Source organism: Hylaeus volcanicus, chromosome 5 (assembly GCF_026283585.1).
Source record: "Hylaeus volcanicus isolate JK05 chromosome 5, UHH_iyHylVolc1.0_haploid, whole genome shotgun sequence".
Lineage (NCBI taxonomy): Eukaryota > Metazoa > Arthropoda > Insecta > Hymenoptera > Colletidae > Hylaeus > Hylaeus volcanicus.
This window is the reverse complement of record NC_071980.1, coordinates 6,150,582-6,162,774: the sequence shown is the minus strand read 5'-3', so window position 1 is coordinate 6,162,774 and position 12,193 is coordinate 6,150,582. Positions and strand designations below refer to the sequence as shown.

Sequence of the window (12,193 nt, the reverse complement as noted above, 5' to 3'; positions counted from 1 at the left end):
TCGCGGCGACGCCTTTTGATACTCATCGCCAAAGAATTCTTCTTTACTGAGAAAAAATCAATTTTAGATCGGTACTGGTCCATATGCTTAGTGTATAATCATTGTACTTGTTGTATCTTTATCTTACTATTGCTTATGTTCAGAATAAAGAATTTTTAAAATAAGAAAATTCACTGTACTGTTTGTAAAATGGTATGACCAAATAAGACAACGACGGTCTAATGTAACATGTAATGTAAAACTACGTATTTTACGAATTACGAACTTGTTTCTTAGGCGATCAGTAGATATATCTATGGGTCAACTTTGATCAATTTTGAGGAACTGAAAAATTAAAATATTAAAAAAATAACAGTATGCACGAATATATAATGCGTATAGATGTAATTATAACATGTCAAATTAAAGTATAAATTTGGAATACAATAAACGTGGTTATATGTATGTATTAATTTTTTCTAAATCTTTCCTCGTCGAATTCAACTGAAAAGAAATTATAGAAAAAAATAATATAAGAAAATTGCAGAGTATTTTGACAAAAAAAAAATTATTTATGTATACCTGCAAGTTGGAGAGAAAAAAGAAAAGAATATAAAAAATAAAGCAAGCAATAAAACAACAACGATGCATTAATCGCGTTATTATTAATACTCTCTTTGAGGCTTGAGAAACAATAAAAAAAGAAGTTAGAAAATTCATTATTTAGATTATGCGCATAAAAACATCGATAATCATCCTAATGTTAAACATTCTTAAATCTGTAACAACAAAATAATAAACAATACATATTTATAAATTTTAGTATTAAATTAACTATAGAACAGGTAGTTACCTTGTGGAAACGGAAATTGGAGATAACGAAGAAATATGTATTAGGGTGGATAGATTAAAATACATATCGCATGCACACAAGTAAAACATGCTTCCATCTTGTATAAATGTGCGTAATTAGTCATATCCACAGTGCGCACATATCTGTCATTTCGTGCTATTAACCTTTTTCTTTTTGTTATATTTGATGATGTTTATATTTTGAGGTTATCTAACTTTAGAAAATGAGATACGATTTTTGTAATCATTACTTTGTATTCTTGTAAGAAAAGTTTTGTTCGAAAAAGTCGTGATCGATTAACCTCCAAAATCTTGCTTTTGATAATCACATTAGCACATACTGTTTTGTTTTGTGTTATGCCTTATGTTTTGGTTAGTTTTGCATCTAAAAACTCAGAAAGTGGGTGTCTATGCCAGTAATGTTGTAGGTGTGATATTGTGATTTTTTGAACCGAGTATAAAATGACCAAAATAAATTTTCTTTGACACGATGTTTCATTGACCTATAATTTTCTTGTGTTGTGGATGTTCATCAATTTTCTTACCTATTTTGTTTTTAAATCTCTACTAGGTAATTGTAAATGGTATAACTAAAGATTTCTTCACATTTTACTTGAATTGTATCAAATGAGACTGAATGTATGGTATATAAGTTTTGCTCTTTCACATTTGATAGACGCATAGTCATTTTAGTGATTGCACATTCAACTATAAAGACAGAAATGTTAATATTGAACACAATGATGCCTTAAGCTACGATTAAACATAGAAAGGTTCCAATAAAAATAGACTTTTTTATTTTGGAATCATCTATGAAGATGGAAGCATGATGTGGAACTGTGTTTTTATGACTATTCTGACTAATTTAAACATGTAGTTGGTTGAGTTTTGCAGCGTGTCATATAATTGTATTGACGTTATGAAATATGTACATTAATCAATGACTTTTGTGATTACAATTTCTAACCTATTTGTGATTGTTAAGATTCTATTGAAAAATGTATGTATTCAACATAGGGATATAGGGAAGAATATTCCTGATATACAGATTGTAAAGAAGAAAAATGTTAATTTTTTAATGAAAAGAAACAGCGACATTGTTCACAAAATGTATGAAAAGAAGATAATACAACTTTGGAAAAAAATGTAGGATTATGGGATTGGTTAACCAGAAAGAATACTCTGTATATCTTTCTTATTTATGTATTTATTTTTGTTCCGTTTATTTAATAATAAACCATCAAAAAAAACTACGACGGAGTTCTTTATTAATTAACCAACTAGTCAAGACTATACACATTTTATAGGTACATTTAGTAACTTTACCGTTCATATGCTTTACATGCCCGGTTGATTGTGCTCGAAAGTAATCGACTGGCCACCCCTGCTATACAATTTGAACATGCTCGATAACATAAATTGTATGTAGTTTCTTTCGCGATGATTAAAATGCATTTTTTAAAATAAATATTTTATAGGAAATGTATATTATCGATAATTAACGTCTAATTGTATCCTTAAAAGATGGCGTTCCTGCATTTTCGAAAATGATTATAAATATAAGGTACTATCTTCAGTTGTAACATAAATATTTCACATAAAATTTGGGGTCATGCGTTACGCATCTTTGATTTAATTTAGCGCAACTAAATTGTACGTACTCATGTATGTGTGATCATTTTTGTCGCGTTCGCCACCAACAGAATCGAGAGGTTAAGAAATTCAGCACGCCTTACGAGCCATGAATACCGATCCAACGACTTCTTCCACACTAGGCAGTGCTAGATCCACCGCGCGAGATCGAATTCACGTAGATGGCAACGTGACTATCGTCAGACAATTGTATGTAAGTTTAGTTTTAAGTAGTAAGCAAAGAATCATGTAGTCGGCTAAAAATTCTAATTGAAAAAATAAATTGAAGTTCCGGCAATCTTTGAAAACGAACGAAATTCTAAAGGTCCTATCGGCGACCGTGACTAAATTGATGTTTCCGGCAATGTCAGCACGACTTTAACACGTTGGTCGCCACGTCGCCCAGAAATGGGTGACAGGACTTTTTATCAAGGAACTAAAAAAAAAAAGTAATTTTTAAGGTGAGACAACAATGAAAATAAACTTTGGACAGGATTCGTGAATTTGACGACGTTAGAAAACAGAATGCCACGACGGACGTTAAATTATCTAATCTTCGATAGTCTCGAGACAAAATTTTGAACTTTGCAGAAATTTTCATGAGTTTTAGCTTGGCAGCCAACGTGTTAAAAAGTAGTCGTTCGTCGCGTAATAAAGAAGGAATAAATATTGGGGGCGTATTTCAAGTTCTCGAATTTTCGAACGTTTAAAATTTGACCGATTAAGAAATATCGTTTTAGGGATATCGGAGAAGATGCCCTCTGCATATGTTACACGGAGACTCGTGACTCTCTGGTGGCAGGCTTGGCGGATGGTACGATAAAATTGTACAAATTAAATTCCGAAGAAGATGCGCAAACGTTGCGTGACACCGAGATAATACAAAAGCCTAGTCCAACAACAGCAGTTAAACACAGACCTGTTCGCAAATCTCACCCGATCACGCGAACTTTCATCGCGACATGTTAGTATAAATACTAGTAACTGTATCTACTTTTTGCGACAATTTTAATACTATTTATGGAGGTAACGAATTAATTACTTACCTTCTGTCGAATACATTGGTTGTAGATGCCAACGGTTGCGTGAAGTGTTGGCATTATCCGAGCTCGCAATGCCTTTACACGATAAGAGAGAAGAGACAGACGCTGGGCGTGGCTTACCATTCTTCTCTGCCGAAATTTGTGACCTTGGGCGACGATGCAAAGATTTTCTTGTACGACGAGGAAACTAAGATGCAAGAAAGGGTGTTTCACGCAAGGTTTGCTTAAATGTACCGTATTTCAGTTACAGTTATGAACATTCTGGTGTATAAATACGTACTTTGTATTCTAGCCAGTCATTGGAAATCATGGACGGTCACAGGTCGAGGATCTTCAGTGCATGTTTCAACCCGAAATCGGCACACGAGCTAATCTCTGGTGGCTGGGATGACACGATTCAGTTTTGGGACACCAGACAACCGTACGCGCTTCGACGCATATCGGGTGTACACATGTGTGGCGATGGACTCGACATCAGTAGGAATGGAAGAGAGGTATTCACACCCAAAATTCAGGAACGCTATACTTGACTTAAGTCGGCGACTGACTTGCAACAGAACGCTGTAATGTAACTGCTCGGCACGAATTTTACGGTTCGACACCAACGGTACATTACAAGGTTCTTTTTGGAATCACGAATGCTCGCTTCGAACTCGATGCTTCCTACTCAGTTCAATGAAAAGTAGACGATCAAGGAGGTTCGTTAAAAAACCGACAGACCAGTGGAGCACGCAAGAGCGCGAACCGAGCGCAAGAGTCCGTCCAGACTAAGCGAATCCTCGCGTTACGTTACAATGTTCTGTTGCAAGTCGGTCGCTGGCTTTAGAAAATGCCTTAGAAAATTCCAAGACAATTACTCAAGCTTCATCGAAATATGCTTGGCGTTTCCTGGGTGGTTGTACGAGACTGTTGTCGAGCTGCAGAGCGATCCGATGGGTCGACTCCGGTAGAACTCATTTTCGAGACTAACGCCTTATCTGTTCGACTGCCAAGAGGACATTCCCTCCCTTTCTGCCCTACTCGTGGTGGGGTTATTCTACCGGAGTCACCCCATCCACGTGCACGCATCATCAAAGGGACCGACTGTGATTGTCGCAGCCGTGCGAAAGCATCGCGTAGAAGAAACCGATACACGTGCGAACACTCGACCCCCTGACCTTCGTGTTTACAATGTAACGCTTACTGCTAGCTTAATTTACATTTACAACATCCTTATCGAATACATTTTATAAACACAGATCTTGTCTTGCGCCTGGCAACGACAGAACCCTATTCAGTTGTGGGACTATGGTAGCGGGAAGCTTCTCGTCTCCTTAGAACCCGACAGTTATTCTTCTCTGCTGTATTGTGGAAAATACGTTACAAACATGTTTCTCGCTTGCGGCGGGGCGGATGTGGATCTCTTCAGAGTAGTCGATTTGAGATCGCACGCTGTAAGTTTCACGAGAAACCCTTCAATTACCGGGAGCCTGTAACGACGACGTTGTTTCTTCGACAGACCATAGCGATGATTAGAAATCTAAACGGAGGTACGTATAGCATGGACGTTGGTCTCGTAAACCCGAAGCACGCGAAGAAAACGAGAACGGCCACCGTGATACCGCAAATCGCGTTCTGTGCTGGCAGGCGACTCTTCGAGATAGACGCTCAACCTGGTTGACAGACAATTCAAATTTCAGTAGCATGCAAATGTTTATTCACATTGAGAATTAAACGCATCGATAAAAGCAAATTTTTGTGTAAAGTTAACGGTTAATGTAATTAGCCCTTATCACTCCAAGAATATCACGGGGGTGATTTTCAACGAATTCCAGACAAACTTTGTTCATTTCAAAGTGCTAAGAAGAGACACTGTAAAAATTTTATAAGGTAGTTTTTTATTTGTAAGAATATTTATACTTTACCATTACTTTTAGATATGTTTAAAAATTACTTCCTGAAATGTAAGTTTTAAAAGAATATTTTAGTGCGAATTTTGTTGGAAAATACAAAGCATGAAAACTATTTCCTTGTAATTTGTTCTCCTGATACAAAAATGTAAAATTTCAGCCAGAATATCATACGTACCAAAGATAGCCGCAGAGGTGCCCCTTTCACGCGGCAACCTTCCCTAGCTGGCTTGTCGGTTCGGTTGCCATCACGTAGGCGCAGTGGTGCCCCTTACATGTGGCAACCTCTACTAGTTGCCTTGTCGGTTCGGTTGCCATCTTGTAGGCGCAGATGTGCCCCTGGTATGCAGATACCAATTACAGTATAGTTTCGTAAAAGGAACTCTGTTCTGAAGGTATGCTGTTCAGCTTGAGTCCAGAGATGGGCAAAACCCTAGGCTTCGAATAAACCTGAAGTTTGCCGATGTGTTTGTCTCGTTTCATTCTTTGAAAAATGTTCAAAAGAGGAAACGAGGCAAACATGTCGGCAAACTTCAGATTTATTCGAAGTCTAGGGTTTTGCCCATCACTGAGCTTGACTTATACTTTGGGCCTGCGGTGCACTAAACGCAATAATACTAAAGTTTAAAAATTGTAACAGCGATACCTTCGAATTCAAGTAATACGTTGGCATAAGTTTGGCGGGATTATTGCCGGTTGGAGTGATAAGGGTTAGATCTGGGCACGCTTTATTTAAATTACAAAAGAAGAAATAATATTTTTGCACGATGAATCATCTGGATTACTTTTATTATTTTTGTCGTAGAGATAATTTAGGCAAAGACACCTTTTTTTCTTGCCGGAGCCGAAAAAAATTCCAAAGTGAATTTTCGAAGTTTAATCGTACCGAGTGAAATAATTTGTTTCCTCTTGAATTTTTAACGTAAAGCACAATATTGGCGAAGTAACATTTTTTTTATTCTAATTTAATGCGTTACAGTTTAATAGCATTCGCTCTTAGGATTGTTTTTTTTTTTATTATTTTTTTCTTTTTCTTCGAATACTTCGTCCGAGAGACAACAGCAGTTAGAATGAACATATGAGAAATTATTTGCAAAATTATCTCAGTAATAAAATATATTTCTACACACACAGTCGTCACGGTGCATCTTATCAAAACAAGCCTCGCATTCATCATCATCAGGGGAGTATAAAATTGGTCAACATGGCTTTGCAAACGCAAACAAAACGAGCGGTCCGATGATATGTGTGAGAACGACGAACGCTGACATTGAGAACACGCGGCGGGGGCGGCAGTGTTTCGAGCCGTATTCTTTCATTGTACCTTCTCGGGTCACAGCGGTACAATTATCGACGGAGTATCGTCGTCACTGGTTGTTAAAAAGCGGTACGTTGAACCGAACGGAAAATCAATCGGGTCGCACGATGATGCTATGATTGCGGGAGTGCGAAGTGTAGAGTTGATAACGATTGGTCGAACAGAGGCACCAGAATCGTTTAAACGATTCGGAGCAGCTCCTCCAGGAAAATAGAGGGTTTGCTACTTTCGTCTTCTCGCATACTGTGCACCATCCTAATCACATTGTTCGTTCTAAATTACTAATAGTATAGCTTAACGTTACGTCGTTCCGAGGTCTTTTTGTATACAATCTTTCGCTTACGCCTCGGCAATCACAACGAAGCAGAAGAAAGAGCCAGCATGGTGGCGGGGCTCGGACCTTTCGTTCACAGCCTGACCGAGCCGTCGCTTACGTCTTCGAACACCCGAAGGCTGGCTCTAACTTCTGCATGACGTCTCGTAAAACATCACGTTTGATTCCAAGCCCATTAGGTCTATGACGACATATCGTAGGAATAACAGTTTCCGCGTTCTTCTAATTGTTACATTTTCAGCTTAAAAAATAATTGAACTAAGAGCAGGCCAAGACACGTCTGACGAAGAAGGAACATAAAACGTTAAAGGACCTTGAACGTGCCTTAAAATTACACTCGGCGACAATAAGATCAGGGCCACCTGTACCTTTTAAACGTTTTCCAAAACTGATGCGATATATTCGATTTTTGTATTGTCTTCTACGTTGTTCATCGTTCGTATCGGACATCATGCGATAGCGGTAAACGGAATAAAAAAAAACTCTCGATGGTCGTTACGTTCTCTACAAAAGTACTGTTTGCTAGAAAAATAGATGCAACGAATTAATAGGATTACGGTAGAAACTCTTGTTGTATTCTGATCGAACAGGAGAACGAGGAATAATCGTTTCACCTGTAATTAATCACCGCGGACAAAGAAATATTTGCATCAACGATATCGATCTACGTAATGCCAAATACGCAAGCGTTGTTCGATTAAAAATTCAATGGAAGGAATAAACTCGTGGAAGATAAATTTATTTTCTATCGAACTAATGCATGTATCATATAAAAATATGTTAAAAAAGAAATATATATATATACATATATATCGCCCGAACCGTGATAAAATCGGCTTCGGATTCGAACATACACAAGATGTTTCGGTCGATAATTTCCCTCGACTTGGCAAGTAAAGATCTTGATTGAAAAAGACAAGTTTTCTGTTTACAAAATTCATACAAAAAGTACAGAAATCTTAGTCAAAACGTTTTGTACAAAGTTACAAAAATAAATAAAACGTTGAACGAAACAAAATGTTTCTGCAACGGTGCAATCGAGTACTCTTGTTTTCGTTTCTACCGTCATCCAATTATTTCGTCGCAAAAAATGATTCTATTCAAAGTATCTTCGTGGAAACAATTATCGGTCTCTTATCGCCCCTATCGTTACCAAATAATTGACCGCGAACGATGATCTTTCCAGAGGGCGATACGCGACGTTTATGGACTGCATCAGTTTTTTAGTAACATTGAACAAAAAAAAATAAGCGTCCTGTTTCTTGTCTGATTATCACGGATTGCAGTACAGGACTCTCGCGAACGGTAAATTGTACATCGACGATGGTGGGAAGCGAATACAAATCTTGTCCTCGTCGATTTGTCGTCGAGTTCGAGGAGGACCATCCTCGAGTTGTTGGCATCAGTAGAGATCACACAGTTTCATCGTGGCCACGACAACATACCCATGCACTCAGGTACGCGCGCTCAGATTCGACAGTGGGAGAAAATCGTTCCCCTTTTACATGGTGTTGTAAACCGGACTGCTATGCCTAGGCCTGACCTGCAGCCTGGCGAGAGGATGGGTTCTGCCGTGCTGTTGTTGCTTCTTGGTAGCTGCCACGACTCCGGCCGAGGGGACTGGTGGCCTGCCAGGCGCTTCGGGTGCCTCGGCGAACAGAGGGGACGAACGATCGTCGATCATGATCGGCGCGGACCTTCTGCTGTATTCGGGAGTGATTTTCGATTTCGCCAAAGCCGGTGACTCTATCGAGTCCCCCCATTCTTTGTCTTTGTGCACGCGCAGCTGAATGTCCGACGATTTCCTCGGATCAGGTTTTACCTCGTACTTGCCCACCAAAACCCTGACCGACCAGTCTTCCGTGTTCTCCTGCGAGGACGTCAATGTTTCATCTTTGGTTTCGGACGGGGCCTGTATCTTCGATTCGTTGTGAGGAATCACCGGCGACGAGGGCAAACTCCTGATCTTTACATCCCTCTTTGGCCGACTAACCATCGACGATTCGTTCTCGAAACTGTTCTCCGGACTTTTCTCCGGCTTGCTCGATTTCGCCTCGAATTCCTTCTTGAGATTCTTCACGATGCCGGATGTATTTCGCGGACACTCGGCTTCCAAAGAATCGCCCATGTACAGACAGCGTTTGTTGAATATCGATTTGTTGCTTAGATTTTCCAGGACCATTTTGTGGTGTTTCACGGAAGGACACTGAGTGGTGTTGACTACGGAGGGGCTCGAGGTTTCGCTCTCCGATCTGCAGGACCTCAACGACGACGGGAGATCCGTGTCCGAGGACAGAGAAGACGGAGCCGGGGCGCTCGTGGACAGCCTTCCGATCTGACGAATCGACGGGGACGAGATGTCGATTCCTCTAACGGGACTCGGAGAGTTTCTGGTGGTGTCCACTTTTAAGTTGTGCTCTTGACAAGGCGAAGAGTCCCTTCTTCGCGGTGTCGGGGACGCCGTGTAATCGAGGAGTACCGGGTTGTACGATTCTTCTTCGACGGGTAGCCTTTCCTTGTCCTCAGCGTCGGAAGTTTGCGTGCATACGCGTTTAACGGTACCGGAAGATGTGTTCTCTTCCAGCTTCTGTTTGGTGCGTTTCACCGTGCCCGGATGCCACGGTATCTCTTCCTTGTCGTAAGGAAACAAACCGCTGGAGCCGAGCAGGTCCGTCGGGCGCATGTCGTACGAGCCCCAGGAACTGTTTCTCGACGGTAGCGTAGCCCACGAACTGTGCACGGAATTATTGTCTAGAACCACAGCGCTGTCGTAACTGCTCCAAGAACTCTGCCGGCTCGGAGAGTCTCTCGTAACCGGCTCCCCTTGCCTCTCCTCGCGGTCGAACACTCTGTCCACCTGGGTGCTGAACGGGTCTCCGTCCTTCTTTGTTTTTCGGCCCACGGTGCCCGGATACATCGTCATCGTCGCGACACATTCACTCTCCGCACTCACTTCACCGTTAGTCTTAGCGTTATTACACGAATTGGTACACGTTGCATCGGACGATGCAGTCCAGACTAGACATTCACTATCGTTACCGCTTTCCGTTTTCTTCCCTTGTTTCTCGCCGGACGTCCAAACATCTTGTTTCGCGGACACGCTCGATAAGGCCTCCAACGTTTGCTGTACAAGTCCGTTCTCGTTCGTAATGGAAACTGGGCTCTGCGGCTGCGGTTTATTGTCGGAGTCCGAGCTGGGGGACGACGGTTTGCTACTCACTGCCTCGAATTGGTTCGTCAGGTTCAGTACCAAACCCTTCCTTCTTTGGCCCTGCGTTTCTAATTTGCTCACTCTATTCTTGACGCTCGGCGTGTCCGGAGATGGACTAGGTAAATGAACGATTTGGTTCTGCGAAACGCTGTACGACTGACCGTTGCCGCAAGGCATCAACACGTTTCGAGCCTCCTGAGGCATGTTGGCCTTCTGGTTCGTTGAGCGAAGAAGGTCTTCCCTGGTCACTTCCGTGCTTCCTGTTTTGTCGATGCTTTCGAGAGACTGCGAAAGGGGAACTGCAAGCAAACATCGGTTCAATTACAAATTACGAGAAATATCTAACGAAATATCAAAGGAAAATAATAGCAAGAGCTACGTACCAGAAGGCAACATGTTTTCAGCGATTTTCACGTTCGGCGACCAACTCTTCGGCCTCTGGTTAGTCTTTCTCAACTCCAACCCCGACGTAATTTGCAACCCGCTGTCTCCGTTGTCGGACTTCTCTTCCTTCTTGGACTGATTCTTGGCCGAAGTAGGAGACTTTAAATTAGTGTCGGATTTGGACCTTTGAAGTTTCTCCTTGTTCTTCATGGCATCCAGAATGCCCTGATAAGTCTCCAGCTGTATCAAGAAGCTGTTGTTAGGCTTGATACAGTTCCGTTTCTCTTTCACGTGTTTCAAGGCCTGAGAGAAGTCCCAATTGTACGCCTTCATCGCGTACGCGATCACCACCGAGGCAGATCTGGACACTCCCATCTTACAGTGCACCAGTACCTTGGAACCTTCTTTCTTCGCCTTGGTGATGTATTTGAACGTGTCGTCCCAGTGCTTCAGCAGGTCCGTCTTCTCGTCGTCGTAGACACGTACGTTCAAATACGTGAACATCCCAGGAAAGAAGTTGTCGATTTCCCGAGTAACGTTCAGGATATGCCTAACCCTGGACGATCAACAATCGGAATCGTTTTAAAAGATATCAAGGATCGAGTAATGTTGTAAGAGAAATTCAAAATCGAGGAATTCCATTAAGGCGATGAAAAGGAGAAACTTACCCATTCTTTTGAAGCTCCTCCAAGTTGCTCGCGTTCCATTCGCTTCCTAGGTAAACGTGATCAAATATTTCAGTCGGCGCGTCCATTTGACCTAGAATGGTGAGCATCTCCTGATCAATGAATGGCTTAAACTCCCCGAGATCCATGTCGAGGTCTTCCTCGAGGCGACCTCGAATATACTTCGAGGTCACTTCGTCGAGATCCACGGACATCATGATCTCCTTCAACGTTGACCGGATCACGCGCTCGGTCTCGTCCCTTTCTCTGGGCCTGTGATGACAAAAGAACAAAATTATAGATTTAGAGATCCAGCTGACACTTGTATTAAACGAGTATCTGTTAAATTATTGTTTTACCAGACACCTTTAGGTAATGCTTAGTGAATTGCGATTCTTTGGGAAAAATCATTGTTTAAGGTGGATTCGTATGTAAATTTAGTCGATATCGGACGATTTGAAATGAAAGTCTGTTTACAAAAGAACAGAAACGTTAATTAAAGTATGCTTTATCTTCCAAATATTGTAACGTGTACTTTACTTTCTATATTTTATATACTTTCACAATGCGGTCATTTTATAAATTTTCGCATCTATCAATTTATTCTAGTTCAGTTATTTGTAATCGTTATATTCAGCAGTTATCTACACTGTTTGCTTTGAATAACTGGATAAGAAAAACTGATCGAAATTGTACGAAACAAAGCAAAATTGAATAGAATAGATTCATTTCTGTAACACCCCACCTTCAGAATTAATGTATTTAATTGCTCGGTGAAAATCCTTGTCGACCATGTGTGACGTGGCAGTCACCGTGTGACGATGAAACGAAAGATTTTTCTATATCACTTTACATATTTTAAAACAACGGGACATTTACAACAATT

The 12,193-nt window shown here is 40.9% G+C and overlaps 2 protein-coding genes across 6 annotated transcripts in view; one reads left to right on the top strand and one right to left on the bottom strand.

The window, feature by feature from the left end:
* The first annotated feature begins 93 nt into the window (after positions 1-93).
* Positions 94-5,563, top strand: LOC128876955 (uncharacterized WD repeat-containing protein alr2800-like). Of its 2 annotated transcripts, none has more exons than XM_054123814.1 (6): positions 94-2,673; positions 3,204-3,427; positions 3,535-3,724; positions 3,799-4,000; positions 4,745-4,939; positions 5,005-5,563. In XM_054123814.1, the coding sequence occupies exons 1-6, from the start codon at positions 2,573-2,575 to the stop codon at positions 5,164-5,166; spliced, it is 1,074 nt and encodes a 357-aa protein (XP_053979789.1). In that variant the 5' UTR covers positions 94-2,572; the 3' UTR covers positions 5,167-5,563. The 2 variants fall into 2 exon arrangements, with proteins under 2 accessions (XP_053979789.1, XP_053979790.1); XM_054123815.1 differs by having other exon boundaries at positions 2,570-2,677.
* Positions 5,564-6,111: 548 nt separating this feature from the next.
* The window catches only part of LOC128876950 (protein phosphatase Slingshot), a 54,151-nt gene continuing 48,069 nt past the window's right edge, over positions 6,112-12,193 (bottom strand). For all 4 annotated transcript variants that reach the window (XM_054123796.1, XM_054123797.1, XM_054123798.1 and 1 more), the window contains 3 exons: positions 11,311-11,580; positions 10,642-11,198; positions 6,112-10,557 (listed from right to left, as the gene is read on the bottom strand). In XM_054123796.1, coding sequence (XP_053979771.1) covers positions 8,549-10,557; positions 10,642-11,198; positions 11,311-11,580 — 2,836 coding nt within the window. In that variant the 3' untranslated portion in view covers positions 6,112-8,548. The remainder of the gene's footprint in view (positions 10,558-10,641; positions 11,199-11,310; positions 11,581-12,193) is intronic.